The 27,509-nt window shown below is 33.4% G+C and overlaps 1 protein-coding gene across 3 annotated transcripts in view; it reads right to left on the bottom strand.

Annotated features, from left to right (window-relative positions):
- The window catches only part of osp (myosin phosphatase Rho interacting protein outspread), a 134,021-nt gene extending 115,750 nt beyond the window's left edge, over positions 1 to 18,271 (bottom strand). For 2 of the 3 annotated variants that reach the window (XM_036376595.2, XM_036376596.2), the window contains exons 1-2: positions 17,907 to 18,270; positions 12,085 to 12,453 (exon numbers count right to left, since the gene is read on the bottom strand). In XM_036376595.2, coding sequence (XP_036232488.2) covers positions 12,085 to 12,207 — 123 coding nt within the window. In that variant the 5' untranslated portion in view covers positions 12,208 to 12,453; positions 17,907 to 18,270. Of the gene's footprint in view, positions 1 to 12,084; positions 12,454 to 17,906 lie in introns of all 3 variants that reach the window. The other variant, XM_036376598.2, reaches the window with a different exon arrangement.
- Between the last annotated feature and the right edge of the window lie 9,238 nt (positions 18,272 to 27,509).

Below are 27,509 nucleotides of genomic sequence, written 5' to 3'. Positions count from 1 at the left end.
TACGCAGCCAGCCAGTCGTTGTTTTCTGACTGTCATCTTCATAAGATCATTGACTCATTAATTGGCGGTTTTGGGTACAATGTTGTCAAAAATTTGATTTTTTTGGTTTGCTGTGTACAAAGCCATTGCGCAAATTTAGTAATTTACGTGCACAGTTTCCGACGAAGCGCCTGTTAAATTCCTCAAAATTTTAATTAAATGACAGTTTTGCATAAGGCAATTTGTAATGATTGATTTGGAACGGGGCTAAGGTTGGCAAAATCAAATTTTAGACTCCGCTTGTTTGGGCAAGAAGACTGACGTTTGTTCAAAAGATTTGAGGTAAGCAATCTAGACAAAAAATTTGTCCTTGATAAAGCAGTTACATCCAACAGAAAAGTTCATATTTATATAGCCACATATAAGTAAATTCAAATTAACCAAATAGTAAAGTAGACCAATAGCCTAATTGATATGATTAATTTTGGTTGGTTGATTGGTTGGCTGAAAGGGATTGAAAAAAGAGTGAATGGTAGCAAGTAGCCGTATTGAAGTCCGTATTAGGCCATTTGTTTTGATTAGGTTTCTCGACGATAATTTCTCCATTTCTTTTAAATTTGAACATTGGAAGCAGTTAAAGCTATTCGGATAGCAAGCGTATGAATGTTAAACCCATGATCTGCGAACTGCCGATTACACTTTACACATATCTAGTTTTTGATGCTGAGATCAAATCAAAATATTTTTTTTGTATTATTAAACTTTAAAAATATCTAAATTCTCACCAAGAATTCGTAAGAAATTCGAGCTATTTAAAGATCCTAAATAAGACATATAGATCATTGATGAGTAATGTTATTCTAAAAACACGTCAGAATTGCGGGGGTATTACAATCATGGTCATCTTCTTTCTTTGTTGTTTAGAATCCACTGCCTTCACTGAATCGATACCCGAGAGCATCTTCCAAATTTTGCTTTGCAAACCTGCGAAGTATACTCCCTGCAACGGTTTTCATACCCTGAACAGGGTATATTAAGTTTGCCACGAAATGTGTTTGTAACACCAAGAAGGAAAGTTGGACACCCTATAAAATATATACATAAATAATCAGCATGATGAGCTGAATTGATTTAGCAATGTCCGTCCGTCCGTCTGTATATATGCAAACTAGTCCCTAAGTTTTTAAGCTATCGATCTGCCACACAAACTGAACAATCGGAAGCATGTTCTTGTATGGGAAAGTTTTTGGCATGAGTTATTTGCTAAGACAATAATTCAATCTCCGAAGAAATTGTATAGATCAAAAGACTGTATCATATAGCTGTCATACACATTGAGCGATCGGAATCAAGTTCTTGTAAGGAGCTTTTGTATTTGTGAAGGGTATTATAGCTTTAGTGTAACCGAAGTTAACGTTTTTTCTTGTTTTATTTTAGTTTTAAGTTTCGAATAAAGTTATTCGTGTTTCTAGCTAATCAGAAAGTTTTGCGGTTTTACTAATAAAGTGTAAAAAAATTATTAAGAGTATAGTCAGTTTGTAGAAATAAAAGGGTATCATCATGAAAATCATTTTAGTTTTTTACTAGTGACTGCTCCTACTGTTATGTTCTGCAGAAACATTCTGTGGTCCTTATGTAGGACGAGGATACAAATTAAGAAAGCTACTGTAATCTTCATTTGCTCTTTTTTTGATTTAAGAATCACGGATGCAACTGCAGTGACCAGTGATTTTGATGGCATAAACGTTCTCACTAATCCCATTTGCTTCGATTGCTTACCGCAGTACAACGGACACATTTGAAACATTGTTTAGCCACATTTAACAAGCCAACAAGGTAGTTTTACATACATACATAAAGGCTTTTCCAATAAGAGTGATATGTTTTTTTTCAAAATATAAACACATTACTTGTTAAGGGAATTCAAATGTTTTTACTTAGTGTGAAGTACAATAGATCCAATTAAGTTCTAAATATAAAACTCAAATGGTCTCCACGACTTCTTTTGCAGGAACGAATTCGATGAACCCAATTTTCGAATACTTTTTCCACTATAAAGAGAGTCTGGTTTATTATTAAAGACCAATGTCTTTAAATAACCCTACAAGAAGTATCAGAAGTATAATGGTTGCAATTAGGTTGTTGCATGTGCTGTGTGGCACGTAGCCCTGTCTTGTTGGAACCAAATGTTGTCAAGATCAACTTATTTTAATTGCGGCCATAAAAAGTTGGTTATCATCGGTCTATACCGCTCTCTGATGACCCCAAAATGGCAAAAGCGCACGAAAAGTTGCAATTGGAAAACGATTATTTTGATAATAAAATTGAATAATTTGTAAACGTTGTTCTTGCATATGTCTTTCCATGATAAAACTGTAAGCATCACTCAATATAATAAAAAAAGTAACAGATCATGACATATTAAAAATGCCTGAAACGACACTTAGAAATCATATCATCCCTATTGGAAAACCCGATAGATAGTGATGTTTGAAATCAAGGAAGATCGAACAAAGTTATAGCTTCATACAGTCAACAAAGTTTTCGAAGAGTAAGCTTAATAAACCCTTTCGAATTCCTTTTCTGCATTTCAAAAATTATTCGTTAATATTTTATAAAGTAATAAATATGACTACATTTTAAATAATAATAGCAACTAAGCGCTATAAAGCAACCTATACAGTTTGGGACGAGCTAAAGAAAATATCTATACAGCCTCTGTGGTCACTATTAACCTGAAACACAGTGTAATATACTTGTATGCGCGTCTAAAGATGAAACCTATACATACCGAAATTGCGTCGAAAGTTCTAAGTTAATTTTATGTCTTCTGTTTTGGAAGCCTCGGTAAGTTTATGCGAATTAAGAACGATCCCGAAGCAATTAACTCATCTGCCCATTCAACCAGTTTACGAGCAATACTAATTCACTTAAATACGTCTAATTAGGGACGCCGGACGAAAGACGCAAAAGAACAAAAAGAATGTGTTAGAATAAGGGCCACATTGTTGAGAGAAAAAAGAAGCAAAGCACACAGTCCGACATAACTGGCTTTTGTATGGAAAATCGATTACTAGCACATACTAAAACTAAATGTTCACAAACTTAGGAAGAGTTCATAAAAACGAGAATACACAAAGGCAGAAAAAGTAAGATGAGACGACTGATGAGTGCTGAAGTCAACATTTAATATGATGCGCACCACATGTATGTAAATAAAAAGCATGATGAAGAGGGACAAAAAAAAAACAATAAAAATACAAAAACAAAGCAATGAAGACAATTATGAAAAAATTCACTTGTGAAAAAATGGGCAACGGGTGCGCAAGTCGTAGAATAAAAAGTAGTGAAAAATGCAGAAAATAAATGAAAGCAGTTCAGTGGAACTGAAATGATTATATCATAGGTATGCAAGCAACTTGCTAACAATTGCGCACACGAACAACAATACTAGTTAAAACACATGGCATTCATACACCAGTCGGTGTGCAATCAGTGGTGAGCGCGCTCTGATGACGGTCCACTGTATGAAGTGTTACCGCTAACTAACTTCACGTCAATGCGATTAAAACCAACAAAAAAAACTTTCATTCGTGGGGCGCTCAGTGCGCTACAAATGCCCACAATAAAACTGAAAATTACATGTAATGAGCTGTTTGGTTGCTTGTTTATTTGCTCCACCAACAACTAGGCTCCCCAACAGCGATATACGTATGTATATGCACATTTGTGGACATATATTTAAATGTATATACATATGTATACTATCTAAGAAAAAAAGTGTGGCTATGCTACGTAGAGTCATATATTTTGTACAATTGACTTCACCAGCTGTTCGTTTGTTGGTTGCTGCGCAAGTCTGACGGAGTGTATAAAGTGAAGTGAAATGAGAACCCCTTGTTGGGTCAGAGCATGCCGACATGGTGAAGAATTAGCTAACACCAGCACATATGATATGCACACAGTTGCAAACACTTACTAGATTTGTATGCAATTGTATACTTATTGACAGCTAAGTCATCAGTTACCCAGTAAATCATTATGTGATTACCAACAATTGGAATTCACTTTCCATTTCTCACTTCTTTTGATATTTTATTATGAAATATTCGAATTTGGTGAAAAATATGGGTTACGAGTTTTTTATAAACAAAATGTTTAGTATAGTTAAAATTGATTTATATAGGCATATAGAGACACAAATTCAGATCTAAGTAACTTCGGTCTTATGATAGCCAAACGAAAATTCTGGCTGGTGAAGCATATTTCTTGCTGATAGTGGTGATCAATCACTGCGATAGTGGAGCGACGATACTAGCCTTGAGCTCGCTGACCGTAAGCTCTAGACTAGGTAAGAGATATCTCGACTCCTCATATCTGCCATCGAGGTACTTCAGGATTAAACTGGCTTCGGTACCTGGCCACAGCGGAACCGCATGAAATTACAAGGCTGATGGGCTAATGAGCAGCACCTTCTTCTTCTTGTTGTTCACTACTGGAAAGCGAGCTTGGCATGCACTGCTAGTATATGAGCAAATGCGCGACTGTAAGCTTCTTCTTGCCCAGGGTAAATCGTAAGGGACCCAGTGAGCTCCTCGCCTTCAGAAAAGTTTATATTTCCTTGCATCTTTACCATGGATAATTAAAAAAAATCCGATAGGTAACAAAACCTCGGTTCAAAGTAATAAAAAATGATATTGACCGTATAAAAATGTGATGTTACAGAGAAATGTAGTGTTTTTAGGGACATAAAAAATCTTTTAGGGATAGCAATCAAATAAATAGAGATCGTATCGCCCATATATACATACATCAGAGATGAGGAACGTTTTTGATTCAAACAGTTAATGTCGGGTACGGCTGGCATGTTAGGGAATTATTATTGACCTACTTGTATACGGTTTTAAAACTAAGCGGAGTTTAAATATTGTTAATGCAGAACACTCGAGATAAACTATTCACGACCTTTTAGTTCTTCACGCTAATATCAATGGTCTAAGTGCAAGATAGTTTCTGCAGCATGAAACAACATGACGTTCAAGGTGTAAAATTATGACTTTATTAAAACGAACTTTTAGTGAACGGATCATATCAAGAAAAAGGCTTGTCGTTGGACATGTAAGTCATGTGATATGAATACGTCTAATTGGTTTTTGTGGGGATTCGTTAAGTATCCAACCAAAGCTACGAAGATGGCGAACAAAAAAGTAAAACATCCAAAGTACTTTATAAAAATATTCATAGGATACATATACAAGTAAGCTAGATTTTTGAGTTTTCGCATTTATTGGTTACGTAATAACCGAGCTTTAGCTTAAAAACTTGCTAAATTCTTAAATTTGACTATTCAAAGAATTCATAATACTGTTTGTTGTGAACCTAAACATTTGGTTGACTAGTCTACGTATTATCACACTTTCATAGCTGCAATGTGTGAAAGATATATTTCAGATATTCAAGTATCTGCAACTCTCATCTGTCACATGTATTTGAAATGTTGCTACATAAGCGCAATTTAATTACGGCAAATAAGCAAAAAATTAATTGTAAAACGAAAAAAAAAAAAAATAACATGAAAAATTTTTTTAAAACAACCTATTGTGTGCGAAATAAAGAGACACAAATGCGCAAATTTGCTTTGTAAGCTCATTTGTTTGCTTACGACAGCAAAATTTTTGCTACTTCAACTGACAGAGTGAATTAATTACGCGCTAACTGCCTTAAAGGTGCATAAAAATGTGGAAATATGTATGCATATAGTTTGTTGTTTCAATAAAAAATATATGAAAATACATGCATACGTATGCATAGGTATATTTTGAAAAAAAATTTTAATATTTCTTTTTAGCGCTTTTAGGTAACAGTTACTTGTCAACGCGCATATATACAAGTATTTGAAAAAATATTTTATTTATGTAGGTATGTATGTATAATATACATATATGTATATATGTATGTTTGTATGTGCTTTTGTTGTTCATAGTTGAATATATCTACATGCATTCATAGGTGATTTTGTTCCTGATGTGGTCGTGGTTGTGGTTGGCACGGGTGTACAGCAACCGTAAAAAAAACTGCACACGTAATAGAGCTGCTCGTGGTTACGCTCATTTAATGAAAATCTTTTGTCACTACATTTACGAGTCTAACCTTCCGCCGGCATAGCGTTGCAAAAACTATAACAACACCATCTCACCGCTCCCCGGTGACGAGCGCGGTACTGCTAATATTGTTGTTTAGAATTTGTTAGTCTTTTATGATTATATAAATACAACTATATATGTATATATAGGTATGTATATATGTTATATATTCAGACAATGTTGGTGCGTGTGCGCTTTTGACATTCCAAACTGGTGTTTGGTATTTAGCGACCAACAGGAATGTCTGGCATGCAAACTGGATTTGCGAGCATTTGTATAAACCAACGTGCGACTTCGATACACACACACACACACACATACACACATACATTGCAGTTGTCTATTCTCACTTACTTTTACATTTACCACTTCCACGTGCAGCAAGCAATACTTTTTACACAAAGCGGTATTAATGTTGTTGTTGTGTGCGCTTGGTGCAAAGTTCTAGCGTGCTTACGCCGCAATAAAAGTGAGAACATAAATTGTTAAAGCTGTTTCTTGCCTTCAGCTGCCCCTGACGTTGTTTCCCCAACACTCCAATTGCTTGCAACCAATGCAGCTGTAATATGCACACACACACACACACACACATATGCGAACACATGCACACGGTTGCAGTGTTGGTGCGCCTGTGTTTATGTTTGCTTACGCTGGGTGCATCACTTGTGTTGCTATTGCCATTGTTATTGTTGCTGTTGTTGTTGTTGTTGTTGGTGAATCATTGGTGCGGTTTCGCGTTTGGGTTCAATGCACAGCATTGATTGGTGCAACTAATTGTTGTTATATTGCAAATGCCATGGTTGTAGTGGCAGTACCTACTCGTTAAGTATTGTGTGGAAACTTATGAAGCTTCCACTATTATTTTTTCTTCAAACTCATTTTATTTCATTTGTTTTCCGTTTGCTTTCCTCAGTTTGCTATTTTGTGTTTACTTTTTATTTCTTTTGAAGTGAAATAACTGTTGATGAGATCAATGACTTCATCCAGCACTTTCTCAATTACTTTGCGGGATAATCAGTTCAACACAAGACCAAGCGAAAAGGGATGGCAGTAGCGGAAATCTTACAACGAGCGGCTAGCGTTTTTTTATAGTTTTCTTTAATTAAAAATTAAATTAAGCTAAAGATGGGTGCCTAATGTGTGAAATTTTTTAATAGATATCTTACCATAAGGTGAAGAAATCAAGAAATAAAAATAAACTAATTAAATGCTTAAAAATCATTAAAATCATTTAAAGGTATAGCTTAGGCATAATCGGATACGGCGGCCAAAGCAATGTGGACATTTCGTCTGCGTTCTAGCTCTGTTGCGACCAAAATGATAAATGTAAAACCTAGGAGCGTCTTTTAGTCACAAAACAAGAAAACACGTTAACGTCGGTTGCATAGTAGCTATTAGCTAATTCGAAATTGAATTTTTTATTACTAACAATTCACTACATCATATTATGTCATGATAGATTTCCTACTCTACTTACTTAACACATCTAAAGAAAATTCCCGAAGCTTAGTAATGAAAAGTTGAAAGTAAAAATATATAACTAATACGACATTTAATGAAAGATGTTTTACCAAGGTTATGACTGTTTCGGAAAGTGAAGCTGGCAAAAGCTTTATGTTAATTGTCGAAAATTTCCTAAATAACCATAAAGCAGTAAGTTATGAAGAAATTGTGCGAAATATGTTGAAACTTTCAGATGCCAGTAGCATATATGAGTACCAGACTATCTCCGCTATTTTGTGGATACATTTTTAAATAATCTACGAAATTATCGTGAGCAAAAGAGAGCGCGGTTTCACCACAAACTTAATGTGATGGAAAAAAGTTATCAAAGTTGATGGGATCTCCAGCTGATAGCATAGATTACTTCTGGTCTTTAAAAAGAGATTTTCAACTTCGATTAAATAAAACTTACTTAATAAATATATTTGTTATTTTGTTTCATGTTGCGTGATTTTTGTAATGTAAAATGGAAACAAAGATATAAAAATAAACGACAGCAAATCTCACAAAATCATTGATAGTTTTATGAATTGTTGGTGTAGACCAGTGTTATCGGTAAAAGTTCTTTTTATAAAAGAGTATATCATCAATACTGTAACGTCAAGCTTGAGCGCGTGAGGTGATTCAGTTTTTATTAATTACGAAAAATAAATATTCGCACAGAACTTCTCAATTATAAAATATTATATTACATTCAGCTTTCGCTAAAAAACATAAGCTTATAGGCTTCTCTACGAAAAATTTGCTTTAATGAATTTTAGTATATACATATATGTATAAGTTTGTTTGCTTGTGTTTTGTATTGGAAATTTGAATAAATGAGGTTTGTCGTCTTTTAAAAGCCCTTTCAGCATTTTTGTTCGCTCTTTATCACTTGTCATCTCTATTTCGCAACTTTAGTTTTGACAACTATGTCTTCTAAGCTCGCTATTTAACCATTTAGCTATTTTTTTCGTACAACCAAACAGGTTTTTTCATTATTTATCTATTAATATCTAAGCTTTTAAATCATTTCTTAAACATTTGTTGCTTGCATACACGTCCCGCACGTGTACATGTAGTGATTGATCTATTGTAAGTTTCTAAATCATCCATTGCCTCAGTCAAAATGCCTCAGGAAAGACATACTAAAAGTACATTTTTATACTCTCGCAACAACTCGAGTATAATAGTTTTGTTCACCTAACGTTTGTTTGTACCACCTAAAACTAATCGAGATAGATATGGGTGACGAGACGAGTTGAAATCCGAGTGACTGTCTGTCCGTCCATCTATTCGTCTGTCTGTGCAAGCTATAACTTGAGTAAAAATTGAGATATCGTAGTGAAACTTGGTGCATGTGTTCCTTGGCAAAAAAGTGAAGTCAAGTTCTTAGATGGGGATAAAATACCATAATTAAACATTAAATTAAGATATAAAACTGTAATTTGGTACAGGTGACTGTAATAGCAAGGGGCAACTGTGGATTGAAAACTCGCCCTCTAATAAGTTTAATGTAAATATCTCCTAAATTACTATTGCTACAATAACCAAATTCGCTCAAGATAATTCTTATAAGAACCACTACCGACAGTGTGAAAATAGATGAAATCGTATTATAACTCCGTCCTCTCCCCAAATAAGGGTTTTGTTAAAAACTCATAAAAGTGCGATAAATAAATAATTAAATGCGCCAGAGATATTAAATTTTACGCCCAAAAAGATACAAGAAGGTTTAGTAGGAGCCGGGTCAAACATGGACGGTGGGGGTGGAATTTAGCTGAAATTACATATCTCCGGCCCTTGACCAATTTCAACTAAATTCGGCGTGTAACATTATCTTGATGATCTTATGTTACATTTTGACACAATCGGACTACAATTACGCTAATTCTCATGTAGCTAATTTTAAATTCCATATGATTCTATCACTTTTCAGTACACAATATGTGAACCCCAGTGCGTATGGCAGACTTTTTGCCAAAAATATCGATCTGAATATCAAAAAATGGGTTGAATCGGGTCAATACTTCCAATAGGTTCCATATACCAAATATAAAGATTTTCAAACTTTCGGGTGACTTTATACCGCATATAATGGCCAATGTGGAAATGAAATTAAGAGAGCGTATTTTTCTAATAACAGTGTATCTTTGTGCCAAAAATGAATAAAATCGGGCAAAAACTTGCCTTAGCCCCGAAATTCAGGATTTTAAACATCCGGCTGACTTTACTCTATAATACGGAGTCAATATATACGCTTACACATATTTATATATTTATAAATTTGCTTCAAAATAAGTTTTCAAGTATACTTGAGCAATGCAAAAAATTAATGGAATCAGCCCTTAGATTTCTCTGCCCCCAATATATCCTATATAATGATTTCCGACTTGCCAATTGTCTTTTAACCGTTCAGGTTGGTCCAAATGTGTGATATTTTGTTGAAATGAAGTAGACACGTTTCATAATGGTTTACGCTCAATATAAATAAATTGGTTTTGGTCTAAGCCTCATATGCCTAATAGAATGAATTCCGATCCTCTGTTTTATGTTTTTACATCAACTCAATATACTAAATTTGGGCTCTTCGTTTGAGTTTATATCACATATGTATATTTTATATTTGAGGATGATTTTTTAGTATTCTTTTCGCAGGTGGGAAGTAAAATGTAGTAATAAAACTGAGTCTATGACCTTTAAAGTAAGTTAACATGATACCAGGTTTGATTGTAATCCATTCAGGATTTCGTCGATCAATGAAGTTTAACCCTTTCGCTACAGTTTTGTTTTGTATACTTGTATAATGTTTTGCCAACACAAGAAGGTATTTAGCCGGCAAGTTGCAAGAGTATACAATGATCGGTTACACCCGAAATTAGCCCTTCCTTACTTTTTATTTTTGATCAGGTTTCTTCGCCCATTTTGGTGTACACTTTGGTTTATTCGACAACGTAGGAGAAACCTACAAATTTTAAACTAAATCCAAACAGTAAAAGTCAGTTAAGATACCTGTTCATGCATGAAATATTATATATCGAGGGTTTGACATTATCTGAGGTGGTATCATACCTATATGTAGTGATCTAATTTGAACAATTTATTCGGAGAATGTAGCCTTGCTTTGGGAACTATACGCTAATATAGTCAAAAACTGAGGGACTAAATGGAGCCTATAGTAATCACCAAAATCTGTTAAACCTATGCTGAAATTTGTGTGAAATGAGCATCTAAATTTGAGTAAAATTTGGGCGATTTGTAACATGGGGAAAACTGCTATGAACTAATTCAAGAAGTTAGAACATTGCCCGTTTTGTATGAATAAAGTGTGTATAAAATGACATCTACCTATATTAACTACAACAGATAACTTGAACCATATGAAATACATTAAACTCGACAAATTGCGTTTTAGAGATAGCAAAGGCTATGAACGTCTCTTATAACAATTGATTACGATTATCTACAAGAGAGCACCCTATAAATCGATTAGAACCATGACGAAAAGCTTAGTAAAGGGCTGGGTTATAAGGGAATTTTCAAAAGTAATATGTATGTATGCACAAACTTTTATATGAGCTAATAATATGCAATTACAACATTGAATACTATGTAATAGTTGAAGTAGTATTCTGCAAAATACTGAGCGGTGACACTTGGAAAACAAACCAAGCTACCACTTTCGAAAACGCAGTTAATGTAAATACATATACGTATACCACACTATGATAAAAAGTAGAAATACCAAAAATCCCAAACTTCAAATTAAAAGAGCAACGCTGCTTACTTAAATATTTACCTCGTATGTGTATGTATGTGCATGGAAAAATCAAGTCAAAAGATAAATATCAAAATGATAAAAAAAACGGAAAAGCTATCAAGTAGAAATAAAAGCTAATATAAAAAATTTGATTAAAATAACAAAGCGACAGAATTTCAACTCATTATATATGCAACGCTAGCAAGGCAGGTCGGCATGTTGCACAGAACTGGGCACCATTGCGATGTATTTGTTTTGTTGATTATATACATATAATATGTGTGTATGTATATATTTGCTTCTTTCTGCTATGGATTTATATAAATTTGAATCTGACTCTTTTTTGTGTGGCATATGCCACTCGCATACACAAACTATCTCATATGAGGCATTAAGTTAATATTGTTTACCGGGCTTAGCCGGTACTTCAAGCAGTTGCATGCATGCATACATACATATGACTATGAAATTTCTATTTATAAAATAAGAACAGTGTTGTATGGCATTATTTATGCAGGCATGCCAGGCCCCAAAAACTGAGAGGTGTATATATATATGCATCGGTACATATACATAAGTATATCTATATGTATGTATATATACATAACTACATAATTTATATATTTTATATACTAGTTATACCTAAAAGATATATGTATATACATATGTGTTTGGTCTTTTGAATATTTAAATATAGATATATTGGTGCAACTGACATACCCGATTACATTCCAAGGCGGCGGCGCTATGTTCCTCACGCTGACGAAAGCAGTGACTGCATTTGCTTTTGTTGAAGATATTTGGTGAAAATTTACGACAGTCCGAGGTGCGTGTTGTCGACATTTTTTCGCTGTTGTTGTAAGTGCAGTTATTTTTATTGTTGATATTTCTTGTTGTTACAGTTGCGTTTTTATTGCGACATATAGATGCAATATATGCATATGTATTTGCTTCTGTGTAATTGTTGCAATATAAATAATGTTATAAAATTCTTTTTTTGTTTATTGAAATTTATGTGATTTAAGTTGTAACTTTAATATTGGATTTAAATTCTATCATCCGGTTAACTTCAACGATTTATTGATGCGGCTATATTATGGTGTGAAAACAGAAGGGTTTTATTACTATGCTGAAGGTAAAATTTATTCACAATAATATACATATGAATAAATTAAAACTTTAAAGTTTATTTTTTTATGTTTCCCTACAGTTGCTGCTGCCTACCCAATTGTTCTTTTTACTTGAATTCTGATTATGTATTTGTTTTTTCACCGATTTTTTTTTATAAAATTATATATTATAACAGAAATGAAATGTTTTGTTTGAGATTACTATAGTTCGATATATATATTCGTATGCAATTCAATAGTTTCTAGGTAATATATTTATTTGGCTCAAGTTTTACAAATAGATGTCAACACCTCAAAAATATTTTGAATAGAGATCTTTCTTAAGCCCGCTTGTTTGGCGCACATACTGTATTATTTAATTAAATTTATCAATTCAACGAATGAAATTGTAAACTGGTAGCAATTCTACGCTGCATATTTTTCGCTGTAAGAAGGATGAATATAATATATAAAAAACAATTAGGTTATATTTTTATGGAATTATATAATCGTGCAACTCAAAAATATAACAATGTTTTTTTGGAGAAGACTCTCTAGTAGTTACATGTTATCACTTTTTATCATTTAAAATTTTTAAATACATTAGTATAACCCTTTTTATGTTCGTACGATATCCATATGTCAATGAGAGTGCGTTCGGCAGCTGTTTGTTTCCGACGCGAAACGTTTTTGAGCAAGGAGTGTGCTTGATATTTTGTGTAGAACTCGAGTTTAATATTCACTCAACAACTCTTCGTTAATTACAGAAAATAAAGAAACTCCAAGCTCTTAATGGAATTGGTTGTAACAGAGCTAATCGTTATAGTTGTTCCATGTACTCTTATCCGAACAAAAACTAATAAATTTCCGTCAGCTCAGTTTTACAAGTAGTTTAGGATCACTTTGGCAAAATAATAAAAGGCTTAATTATTGAACTGACTAGTTTTAAACGTTGTCAATCAATTTAAAGTCAATGATGATTCACAAAGTTAAGCAAGCTATCAACCATGACCGTGCTTTAAAATACCTATTTTATGATAATTTGCCTATGGCAGTCGAATAAATTCCGACCGGATCCACAAAATATACGAGTAATTTAAAAATGGCATAAAATCGGTATTTAAATCCAGTAACAAATTTGTAAGGCCATCTCAAACGATGGCTAATAAGCAAATCCAATGCAATAAAAGGCAATAATGAGTTGCAGGAACAAATTATTTGGAGAAATGGTAATAATATTATCTAAGTATGTGTGAAAATCGTTTTATAGTATACCGCAGCGATTAATTGACTGGAAAATATCCAATTCCATTAGCTATGATAGACGAAATATCTACACTTCCAGGAATCTGGATCATGGACAACTCGTGATTACATTTAATCCATGCCTATATCCAAATAAAGTTACTCAACTCAATTTTTATACAATCCTCAAATATTATGCTCCCTAACATAAATACAAAGAATATCTAAATCTTGCTCAATCTAAAGATATATTTATTTTCCTCAGTATATTTATTTTCCTCAGTACTAATAATCATAATCAAATTATATGAAAAAACTGATATGCATTTCGCACTCAACAACAACTAAATATTTAACAGCTGGCATTTCCAATGCACATCTATATCTTTACGATCCAAACCAACAATTTAAATATTTTTTCGGAAATGCAAGCGTAAATTGTGATTTTTATGTTGTTATTTTAGTTGTTGTCTCATTGGCATTGATGTGGCCATTATTTGACCTTCTCATAAGCCAACCAATTAAATAATGACTTTTATCTTCAAAGTACAAATTCAATGATATTGTTTTATACAGGTTAATGTAAAATGTTTATATAATTTCTTAGGGGTACATTAACTGCACTCGAGCAACTGAAGCTTGTTACATTTTTGACAGCTCGATTTGACAGCTGCTCGTACACGTGACACTTGTGAAGTAATGCACATAAAAATGCTCAAAGCGGCATGTATATACCATATAATTGGGTAAACTATGTATGCACTTACGTATATATATGAAATTTCATATACAAGTATGTATGTTAATTTTTCGTTTCTATTATTCGCCAATTACGCTTCTGGCGCGGTCTTATGCGCAACGTAAGTAGGCGTAAAGTGCGTTCAATTGGCGAAAAACGCATTGAGGTCATAGCAAGTAAACAAAAAATAATGATAATAATTAAAAGATGTACATTTATCTGCTTCAAAAAAAAATTAACTTTGCCGACTTTGAGATAAAACGCCGCAATTAAAGTATTCCTAGATAAAGTTAAGCGTAACGTAAAATAATGCAAAAAGCGATAAGAATTCTAAGTTGTTTAGTGTGGCTTTTAAGCTGTTTTTTCCTTTTTTCGTGCGCTTATTTACCACTGCTATTTCGTTATTTATTTTTTACTTCGTCATCAAAAAAGTGGGTGAGTCGCGCGTCGACTTCACTTTTAGTTACGGGCTTTTATTACCTTCTGAGCGCTTTACTCATATTTACCTATACAGGTACAACACACCTGTGTGTGAAAAGCTAAAAACGGTCTGTACTAAATTTTTTATGTACAAGTACTTTATTACTTTTTATTTTGTTTACATTTTTATGTGCACATTTTGTTTATTTTTCATGATTCCATTTCGCTTTGTATACATACTTATTTACGTTATTTTTTCATAGCAATCGTAATCGTTTTATTCTTGTTTTTGTACGGTTGTACCGTTTTTCAACTGTGCTTTCGAAGTTGGTCAGCAGGTTGACAGTTCTTACGATTATTCGATTATTTCAATTAATTTTTATTGATTTTTATATTTATTAGTTTCGTTAAGTCGTGTGTCACCAGCTTGTCATTCTATTGCTTTCTACAAAAAAGTTATTGGTTTTTATTCTTAATTAGATTAGTTAGCTGTATTACGCAGTTCTAGTAATTAAAGCTTCTGCGGTGTCTTGAATTGAGCCTACGATTACAGGTAATTGATTGTAGTTGTAATTAAAATGTAATCGTAGGTAGTTAATGTAATCTCAAAGTTTGGTTTAAAAGTTTTATATTTCCGTAAAAATATTTTATTATATTTGTTGTTGTTGTAACCATTAGAATTGTTAAGTAGTATAACAGTTTAGTTATAGGCACTGCCATTGTTTATAACCAGATCAATGAAGCGAACTGTTTAAACGAGGTCGTATCAGAGACATAGGATAGTAAGAGGAGTAGGTCGGAAGAGGCATGCAACGAGGTTGTTAGTGCTCGGTACTACTGCTATTGCTATCATTTCGGAATGATGCACAAAATTCTTTAATATCCAGAAAGCAATAAAGCAAGTTTAACTGTGGTGTTACTAGCCAATCGGACTCTCTGTCTGAACTAGTTGATACACAATACTCCTGGAAAGATAGTTAGTCAAAGGATTATTTGACTCAAGAGTAAAGAAATGCCCACTTTTTCCCAGTAAATCCAAATTGGACAAAATACTTGTTTTTGGGCATTCAAATTAAAACTCTCAACATTTAAAACAATTGAAATATATCATTTGTTGACACTTAATATATAGAGTAAATATTTAAATATTTTTTTCGAATTTTATGGTATATTTAAACAACTGGTATATTAGAACAACTTTCAACAATAAATAAAGTGAATTAAACTTTTTAGCTGACAACATGATAATACAAGGTTTTCTTTATCATTTTCAATTGAGAATTATTACCTCAAGCATCAGATCACAAACCATTTGATCAAATACATATAGATTTCACGTTTTCTCTAATTTTCATTGTTATACATTTTTTATTAGTTTCTTGAACGGTGTCATCAAATCTCCGTTCATATATATATATTTTAGGTATGATTTCAATTTGGCCGTTTCGGTCGTTTCTATTGCTAAACGTTAAACCTACCCGATCCAGTCAACTGTCGGGTAGGTGATTTACGCTCTCAATTTCAAGGGAAAGGAGAGTTGGGCACATCTTTCTCTCTGATTTGTTTAATGTAAAGTGACTGATTGTTGGAGGAGCGCGTTTTATATGTCTTTCTTCAAAGGTCTGATATCATCGAAAGTATTCCAGCACCTATTGATGACACAGTTCTAGTACTACTTTGGCCTGAATTGTAAGTAGCCAAATCATTTCTCTAAGGCTAATTGCGGACCCTGTTGCGGCTCTATCAATTAATCATAATTTTCTGTTTAGCGGTCATACTAATATTATAACATTTCACTCAAAATTCATTCTTATTTTTACTTTTGCAAATGCAATTGGTATGAGAATATTGAAGCAAAAACAAAAATATTTCAAGATTTATTTGGAGTAATCAAATATTTATATGGAAAGTTTTTACATATGTCTATGTAGACAGAAACAAAATTTACAAGTTTTTTCGTCATTAACCTACTAAAACTATTTTTGCCGATAAGTATTTTGCACAAATAGTTATTATTTTTGGTGTCAGATTCGAGTTTTAGGCATTCGTTCGATAGAAGCGCTTCGTCACATGAATATTTTTTGGATTTTCATAGATACATATACACATACTGACTCAGCTGAGATCATTTCGTGCCCAAATTTTCATTGTTTATTCTACCATATTTGTTATTACATATTAACATTACCAAGACTTGCTTGCCATAGCAAAATTTATACACACACAATTGCTAAGCTTGTGCGCCGATTATAAAATCTTAGCAAAGTTGATTATAAAATTCCTCATTGAATGGTTATGTATGAAAAAAAAAAATACTTTTCAACGCTAATAAATGACAGTGACAACAACAAAAAAATAACAACAAAAATGCAAACAAAACAATAATACAGACAACAGCAGTATCTGCTGGCAGTTATGTGAATCTCAAGTAAAGAACGTCAGCAGCAGCAACAACAATAATAACGGCTATCGGTTTAGCCTCAACAAAAGTCAGCCACAGGAGTCAGAGTCAACAACAAAAACAAGTTAACAGCACACGCAGCCAGTTAGCAATGCAGTCATTCAGCCACCAAGTCAAACGGCGAGCCACTTCTTGCTGCATGCCACATCTCATTATTTTTGTCTGTCTGTTTGTCTGTCTGTCTTCACGAACAGCCAGTTTTTGTTTGCTTTGTGTATTTTTCTTCATTTGTTTTCGTATTAGCTACGTTTGCACTTTGAAAATATAAATTTTTTGGTTTTTGTTTTGCATATATTTAGCCGATTAACGTGGTTTTTTTTCACTTCTTCACTATTCCATAAAAACACACACACAATGTATCGAGTTGTTTAATTTTATTTTAAATTTTATATTTTTATTACAAGCACAGGTTTTTTGAAATTTGTTTTTTTGTTTTTGTTTTTCTTCACTTGTGGCTGCGCTGCTGCCGTTGCTGAACTACCTGCTATTTGATTTTCGTATTCATAACTTTTTAACATAACGAAAAACTTATACAAGAACACCGAAAAAACAGCAAATATTTCATTACTTTTTTACTTTACACCGTAGCTATTGTTGTTGTTGTGCACTACAACATTTATTTCGAGCCCATTTTCGCACTCGCGTATTTACTTTTCGCTTCACTTCTCACTTCACAACAGTTTGCGCATTGCAAATTGGCATTTATTTAGTAATCCGAAAGATACATTTTAAGGTATTGATCACTTGAGAATGCAGTAATTTTCGTTACACACAAAATTTGTACTGCAATTCTTGTTTTCAGTGACCCGTTTCTTAATTTTATTTACAATATTTAGTAAATTTCTTGTTTTAATCGTTTGTTGTACACTCGATTTATGCGTGCGCGACACGTACACGTACCCATTCAGATACGTGAACACAACTCAACTGGTTTCATTTGCCAACCGTTCATCGCTTCTTAGCCAATGAATGGCAATGCCCAGCTACACACTGGCAGCATGATGTCCAACTCACAGCTCAAACATGTTCGCATATTGGGTTCGAAGAGCTCCAATTTGTTGGGGCAGAGTTGCTTTGTAGCTAATGGGTTGTTGGATGTTTAGTAAGTGAGGTCAGGGTATCCGACGGCTGTGAATATGGGAAGTTGGAATAAGATTTATTTTTGCGCTCCGCAATACTGAAAAGTAGTGAAGTGTCTGCAGTTCGTCACTAACAGTGGGCGTCAATCATACAAAGAAAAAAATGTATAATCATTATTTTTTGAGGAAGTTTGCTTTTGGTTACCATTTTTCGTTGCTTGCAAAAAGTGGTTTCCAGTTATTCGCCGACAAAAATAATTGATTTCTACCAAGCATTCTTCATTTGTATGCCAAAGTGTTTGAAAAATCCATCAATCTAAATATTAGATCTTATTTGTTAGATTCGTAATTCGATTAATTTTATTCGATAATTTTATTCTTAGTTCACTCTTTTTTCTAACAATGCATATTGACAAAATCTGTCATTCTCTGACATAACCAATATAAGTTTTAAGAGTGTTTAAATGTGCAGTGTCTCGACAAGTTAGCTATAAGTTTCAATTTAGCAGTCTAAGAGATATAATCGCAGTATACCTTAAAAATTGTAATATGTCATACATATAAAACAAATTAGTAATATTATTAGGAAAAGTCAAAAGAGGATAGGTCCACTTTCGATGTTTCCAACATACTTTCAGAAGGTCGCCTCCTTCTTTTAAGACCTGCAGTCTGAAGAATCTGGATCCGATCGAATGATAAGAGTTAGAACTAGTTTATCCGCTATGTTGTTGAACTATTTAGATATCGCCAGAACTATTTTTGTAGCTTAAAGGATATTCGAGAGTATAACTATTAATTACGAGTCAACTTATGACGAATAACGGTAGCGTGATATAGTAGTTAAACGCAAGACCAACATCAGTCAGTTTTCAGGATAACGATCTGAAATTTCGCACACGTTTTCTGCCTAAGAAGTTGCTCATTTTTCAGAACCGCCGATATCGAACTATTATACGATCTGTCATACAAACTGATCGATCAAAATCAAGTTCTTGTATGGTAAAATTTTTTCTTTGATACAAATTTTGGCATAGATTTGGTCTTGTCCAAGGCAACGCTAAATTCTTCGAAATTGTTTAGATTGAACTATTATAGCACATAGCTACCATTCAAACTGACCGATGAAAATCAAGATAACGATTTTGATAAAAGATATTTTCTCCTTATTAAGTAACATTAATTCGACTTGAAGATTTTTTATATCAAACAACGAGGTTGGATAGAACTCGAAGTACGCTTTCCGTTGGATGCAAACTGTTGCCCGGTTACGTTTTCAGATTTAGACTCATACACTGTTGTATTTGTAATAAAAATCTAGAATTTTATTAATTTGTATACTCTCGCAGCATGTAACACAGAGTAATAACTTTTGTTCAACTAACGGTTGTTTGTATCACCTAACACTAATCGAAATATTATATATATAGGGTTATATATACCTATATAAATGATCAGGATGACGAGACGAGTTGAGATCCGAGCCATGAAGCGAAAATTTATAAAGTGTCGTAGTTAAGCACTTAAACAAGCTTAACTGTAATTTGGTACATGAGATCGCAGTGGTGAGGGGCATTTAGGGGCTAAAATTTTGTTTTGAAGTGGGCGGGGTCCCGCCCTCTAAATGGTTAAATGTACATATCTTCCACACCACTGCAGCTACTTATATCAACCAAACTTGCTGTGAAGTAGTCTTTCTTGTATTAATGGTTAAAATAGAAAAAATACGATAATAACCACGCCCTTTTCCAATATAACGGTTATGTTGAAAATTAAGAAAAGAGAAGAAAGAAACTAATAGAATAAATTAGCCACAAGCATTAAATTTAACTGCCAAGATGGCAGGGAAGGGCTTTATAAGAGTCGGTGTAAAAATTGAGCAATAGGCGTGGCACCACCCACTTTTAGATGAAATCATATATCTCACGAACTACTTAACCATTTTCAACCAAATTTGGTGTGTGAGGTAACACAAATTATTACTACTGCACACTATGAAAATGGTTGGCAACCACGCCTACTTCCCATATAAAAACATTTTAAATTCCATCTGATTCTTTTATTTTACAGTATACAATTGATTTTCATAAACTTATTGAGATAAAACTTTGCGCAAATAGTATCCTCAAGGTATTTCATTTAACGCCCGAAAATTGTGGAACACGGATATAACTTTTCAAGGACACTGACAACAAGTGCATATGGACACCAGTGTATATGGCTGATTTTTTACCAAACATATCGGTCAGTCTAAGAGTTCTAGTTATTTTTGTGATAACAGCATGTCCTTGTGATAAAGATGCATAAAATCCGGTCATTACTTCCCTTCGCCCTTAATTACCTAATAAAAATATTTTCGAATTTTCGGTTGATTTTATACCGCATCTATCGGTCAATGTTTACATATATAGGAAAACTGAATGAAATGCAGAAAGAATCTCTTTCTAATAATAGTGTATCTTCTTGCTTGTGATTGTAAATAATGCAGTATTAACTACTTTTAACTAAAATATATAAAAAATCACGTAAATCTCTTTACCTTGCGAGAGTATAAAATGTTCGGTTCCACCCGAACTTAGCCCTTCCTTACTTGTTTTATACACGAATTATTCATTTTATACAGTTAAAATACATTTTAAAATTTTTATTAATACTAAATGAAACAATAAAATAAAGTAAATAAATAAAAACCTCAATAATTCGGTGTTGAAAATAATTAGAGAGTAACAGAAAACGCAGAAATCAAATATTAAATGAAAAATTAGCAAATTATTATTAGTATATAAGATAGTTTCCTTAATATTTAGTTGAGTAACCGCGATTTTTTAGTACTACGCCACATCTGCGTTTCCCAAATTTCTTATTAGCGAGTTGGCGTTTACACCTTCGTCCTTGAAGTCATCTCAAAGAGCTGATAAATTTTATAAAAAACATATTCACCAAAAACCAATTCCAAAGGACGGTTTCTTAAGAAATTTAAAGAAGATATTAGTGCTTCAAAAATTTTTTTACGAGGAATGAATTTTTTTAAAAAGTGCTTCTGGACTAGATGAACCATAAATACAAATTTTACTCTAAGGAGAGAAAGCTAATACATAATCGTATTTTGTTGGGAAAGTATAACAAAACATATTTATAAGTCAAAATTAATACAAGAAACGAACCCTTTATGTAAAACTTTTATGTACCTAAAAAAGAAAACACTTTAACTTCGGTTGCACCGAAGCTAAAATACCCTTTGCAGGTGCATTTAGTATAACAACTACAAGTATATTAATAACTAATTCGGAAAGCACAACCGGCTACCGGCTTATACCCAACGGTATGTTTAATCGGTTTTGCTAGCCACGTTACTAGATTTAAACAAACTTCAAATCGAAGAAAAAATATATTTTACGAAGATCTGTATCTTGATTTTGATCGAACACTTTAGATGGTATAGCTGCCGTGATATACAAGTAGATTTCCGATTCGAACAATTTGTTCAGGGATTGTGATGTTGCCTTGTAAAATAGTCTGTACCAAACTTCGTGAAGATATCTTGTCAAACAAAAACGATTTCCATACAGGGACTTTATTTTAATATATTCATTTGTATAGCAGCTAGACGCTATAGCGGTCCGATCTAAACAATATGTTACAAGCTACAATAATCCATGGTAAATTTCGTTAGGATAATTTGTCAAATGAAACAGTTTTCTATACAAAGACTTGATCTTGATCGATCAGTTTGTACCGCTGCTATATCTTATATAGGTCTGATATCGACGGTTCTGACAAATGAACGGCTTCTTGGGGAGAAATGCAAGGGTGCAAAATTTCAAATCGATATCTGTAAAACTGAGGAAGTAGTTCGCATATAGAGCGCATATACAGATAGATGCTTAAATTGACTCAGCTCGTCAAGTTGGTCATTTATACTTGTAGATGTATATTATATTCTTTATAGGGCCACCGGAAGTCACAAATTTCGTGACAAACTTAATATACTCTCTTCTGGATTTTAGTACAGTAGAAAGTACAGCACACAATTATTTAAAAAAATATATAAATTATTGCACTAAATTGGATTACACAAGTGAACTCAAAGTATGTATTATATAAAGAAATATGTTTCCGTAAATAATTGATCTGGTATAAGTCGTTCATCATTCCAGTACTAATAAAATAGCTTAATGCACATATATGGGCTTATTATACTATTGAAATGTTTTCGGAAACTTCTCTTGGCAAATACTCATACTCAGATGTCCCCACCCAGCCACTGAGTCGCGTATTCGCATTACTTGCGTTTATTCGTTTAGGCAGAAAGCGTATTTGCTGTGCCGTGTCAATGCGCGCCTACCGGTTGAACCACCTGCATAGCCTTTGGGTACACGAAACCAGCCAAATTAAAACCAAAATAAGTACTGTAGGAAAACTATACGAAACAGCTGCACAAATATGTGGTGGCTAACAGCCAACGGCTGGTACCAATTCAGTTGCAGTTGCAGTATCACATATTCATACGCGCACACGGCGCTAAGCGTTTGCAATCAGGCATTGCATGCGCAAATCATCGACAATAAGTCGACTAACATGTAAGCTGAAAGCGGGTGTGTAAGGTGCCGCGCGGTGAGGTGGCCCGTAGACGGCTGCAGCGACTGGCGGGCCACCAGACACTTGTTTGCAAAATGCCGCTAACGCCACACGAAATATAACCGTGCTGCTACCAACGCCAAAGCGGCATGCCAATTTCATATTCCAGCGCAAAGACAACTCGTACAAAAGCACATACAAACATACTTGCAAACCGACATACCCAATATGTATAAGTATCGGCAAATCGTCAGCATACCATTGCTGTACAATGCGGCGTCGTAGAGCCCCGCATGCCTGGGCGCAAACGTGCAAAGACCTTTTGTGAAAGTGAAATTTCTTGCAGTTAATTTTTTTTTGATTTCTTTACTTCGGCTCACCTTTTTATGGTGTGTTGGTGCACTTCCTTTTTTGGACACTTTCAAAATATTTATGAAAAAACGCTGCGAAGGAAACCAGTAAAAAGGTGAAAAAATTATTTCAAACGTTTACGCCAATCACCACACATGGCAAGGATGACAAATGCTGTTGGTATTTATTTTCATGCTTTTTGTTTGTAAGCGTTGTAGCTTTGCGAAAATTTTTAAAAGTCTCAACGGGCTCATTGAAAAATATTCCTGCAAAATATTTATATGTCCACGTAGGTAAATAACGTGTGGTTTGCTTCGGTCATTGCACCATTGAGGATATTTTTATACAAACTTGTACACGTAACAATTTTCCAATATTATGTATGTATGTATATAGAATCAGCTCTATACAGAGCTCATTTTCGAATTGACACGCTCTTATAGAAGTATTTAGGTACATACAGATACATATATACAGATATTAGGATAGGTCAGGATAATGTTGATACGCTTATTACGCGAGCAATTTGGAGTTTCCGAATCCATACATGCGTATATTACAGGGCGTTTGCAGTTTGCGACGAAGTTTGTAATGCTAATCATGTCGGTAAAAAATACGATCTCTTTTTACTTACTACCGGAATTAACTTTCATATTTAAGCGTTTTTGAGAGATTTTTGAGACTAATTCCTTTAACTACACATACGAAAAGAAGTCAGGTTAACTCCTTCAGGAGTTCTGGATGATCAGTACACGTCTCTCCTTTTGAGCTCCAGGGAATTATTGTTTACTAACTGAGTTCTTTGAGTCGCAGTTATTAAGTTATTAAGAGTCTTTTCACGAATTTTCGTGTAGACATAATGAGTCAACAACCACCGATATCGATTTGTATCGTATGTTTCATTTATGTTTTTGTATAATTTAATGATGGCCAATATTGTAAGAACAGTAAATATTTTGTTTTGAATTTGGTAAATTAAGGTTTCCAATACTTGACTAATTAATTCATTCCGTGAATAAATGTTAAAGTTATTAATTTTTTACAAACCGACTAAAAAGTTTGGGTGTGCAAGCTATCTTTAAATGAGTTTTAAACCACCATATGATCTATGTATTTATTTACCTCTATGAAAATCTTAATTCGACTTATCTACTCCCGGAGCGCTTATTTATCGTACTCCGCACAAGCAGTCAAAAATATATGTAAGCATATCTATTTCCATCTATAAGAAGGTACAAATTTATGTGAAAATATAAAAATTAGAACCAATAGAAGTAGCAACGGCAAGACAAATTTTAAAGACTTTCCCAATTCGTACTTTATTTTCTGTGTCCAGTAAAGTGTTCAGCCATTTCCACCAACCGAACCACTTAACTATATTATTGATTGCAATAATTTCGATCGCATTTCCTAGACGTAAACAGCTTCAACTTTTCAGTTTCATTAGTAACCAAGTTTGGTGGCGGTTTTTATCTCCTTCCCGACCCTGCGATTGAGTACTTATACACTGTCACAGAGACGTACCACAGCACTAAATGATTAATTATATCAAATGCGATTTATTAGTTGGCCACAATATGTGGATGTATGTATGTACAAGCAGGTGTGTGAGCGCCAGCAGCCAGCAAGGTTACCAGATTGTATTATACAATGTATTACAAACATATAAAATAAAATTTTAAGGATATTTCGTAGGTCTTGCAAAATTGCGCGGTAACACGAAATGCTCGCTCCCTGTGCGCTCAAAGTTAGTCAAGCAGTGTCTGTCACTAGCGACAAGCTACTTTATTACCAGGCTCGTTTTGGTGCCTGGAAATAACAAAATCGCTGGATGAGCTAGCAAGAGAGAGCTTATTTGTCTCACTTACTTCGAAGTCGGAAATAGTTGAATGGCGTTCCAACACGACCGCTCCTGAGCGACTCCGAGATTCTTTTGGTCTAGAGTAGAACGCAGGAGATCTATTGAATTATTTTTATAAAAAACTTGTCGAAAGCAAATTGTCAAAATTGTATGGAGGGTGCAGAGGTAGATACATTTAGGCACTTTCGCCTCCATTGGCTAGCTTTTGCCAATCTCTGGCATATCTCGGCATAGCCAAAACTGATAGCCGCCTCAGCAAATTTTTGATAGGCTCAAAGCACCACATTGCATAATTGAAGTGTCAAAATCTAGCGAAAAGTCTAGTCAAATTTTAACGAATTTGTTTTTTAACATGCCACGTCCTTCGGACGCAAAAAGTTAAATTTATAAATAAATAAATAAAGTTTAAATGGGTCCACTTTCTTCATTAATTGTTATATAAAAATATAAACACATTTTTTATTTAATAAAATATTGGATATGTCTTGTTTGTTGTTTTGCTAAAATTTTCCAATCCATGCAGTTCATTCACCTAGTTTTTTTTTATTCGACAATTCAGTGTACGATTTTGTACCATGTATACTACATACATATACATTTCGTACTAAATACTAATGATCATAGTCTTAAATTTTCAAAAATTTAACTTTTTTCATAGTTTGATAGCTTTAATATACAAAATATCTTCTCAAATAAATGTTTTTAAATACAATAGCTTTTATTTGTTACAACCATTTAACTTCGGGAAATTGGCCGGTTAAGAACAAAAATTTCTAATGTGTACTATTTTTAAAAATTCTAAAATTTAAAAATTTTTCGCCAATTTTACCAACCAATTTTTTCTGTTTTTAAAAATTTTGTAAAAGTTAATAATCTAATAAATCAATGACTTGAGCTTTGTCAGAATGAAAACTGCGCTTTTTTTAAGACTTATATTCATTCTAAGTAATTTTCTTGTTCTTTTTATATCGCCAAGCGAAAAAATGCATGCTGGTCACCCTAAAATCGGTTAACATTTAGGCGTGTATAGATGTTTTGTTTTTGATTTCACATATATGAGTGCACCCAAACACTCTCACATGTGTGCATTGCGTTTATAAACTTTCGCTCGTTAGAAGTGCAGCAGACAACAACACCAAACAATATTTGTTATGCGTACGCAATTGCGTTGTTTAACCACAACCCGCCGTCAATTGCACTTGTAGCTACAATTGTAGCTTGCTTTGTTGTTGCTGCAGACAGACGCCTTGCCAGACCAGTTGGTGCGCTTAGCGTTCATAGTACAGGTGCTTCGCAAGTGGTATTTTTTTGTTATTGTTGTTGTTGTTATATTGGTGCGTGTAGTTATTTATTTTCGCGCTATAACAAGAAATATGATTTTTAAATGCATTAATTGCAAGTGAAAAGCAATAAATCCCCCCAAACGCGCCATGCAACATGTTACACTTTTGAGGCTACAGCGAAATGAAAATTCAAAAAAAAATGTAAAAAAAAAACTTATACAAAATTTTTTATCCAATACATTATGCTTGTAATATGATATTTATGTATGGATATACGTGTAAATATTTATGTTTGTGTAGACATAAAAACATGTATATTTAATTCCATATCTATGCCGGTTCAACAATTGCTGGCTGAAAAAAATCCCTCGACTCATTGCTATGAAGAGAAAGTGATTTCAAAATTAATACTAGATAGAAATATAAATATTTGTAGGCTTTGAACTAGCTAATTTCTTACAGAAACTAGAGTGTGAATTTGATTTATGAAAGTAATAAATAGATGCTTATTATGACAGATACTTTATGTATACAAGTATATTATAATCTAATGCTTATACATATATTTTTAGGATTTATTTATTACTTTTATATGTTGTAATAGGCAACATGAAAGGTTTAGCTTGTTTAAAAGAAATACACATTATTTAACAAAAATCAGTGGCATATATCATTTAACAATCGAAGCCGATACATTGCTTATATCGATGTGCTAACTTTTCAATAATATTTTTGTAACACAGTTTCTTTTTTGCTCAACATAGAGGTCAGTCTCAGTGATTATATTCTCATTGTCGCTAAATTTCTTTATGTGGAGCATTCGGTTGTGATTAGGAATACAGGAAAAGTCATTGCCGCTGAATCCGAGAAAACAATTAATGTAACTTTGCCCTCTTTTTAGTGACTTATGTCAAGATGACACTATGTTTTAATAAAAATCCCTTTCTTTTTAATATAAAATTTCTGCAATTTCGCCCTTCAAGGGTTCTAATACCCTTAGATTATAGATTTCATGTAAATCA

Source organism: Bactrocera oleae, chromosome 3 (assembly GCF_042242935.1).
Source record: "Bactrocera oleae isolate idBacOlea1 chromosome 3, idBacOlea1, whole genome shotgun sequence".
Taxonomy (NCBI): domain Eukaryota; kingdom Metazoa; phylum Arthropoda; class Insecta; order Diptera; family Tephritidae; genus Bactrocera; species Bactrocera oleae.
The sequence above is the reverse complement of the archived record's forward strand: the minus strand, read 5'-3'. Positions and strand labels throughout refer to the sequence as shown.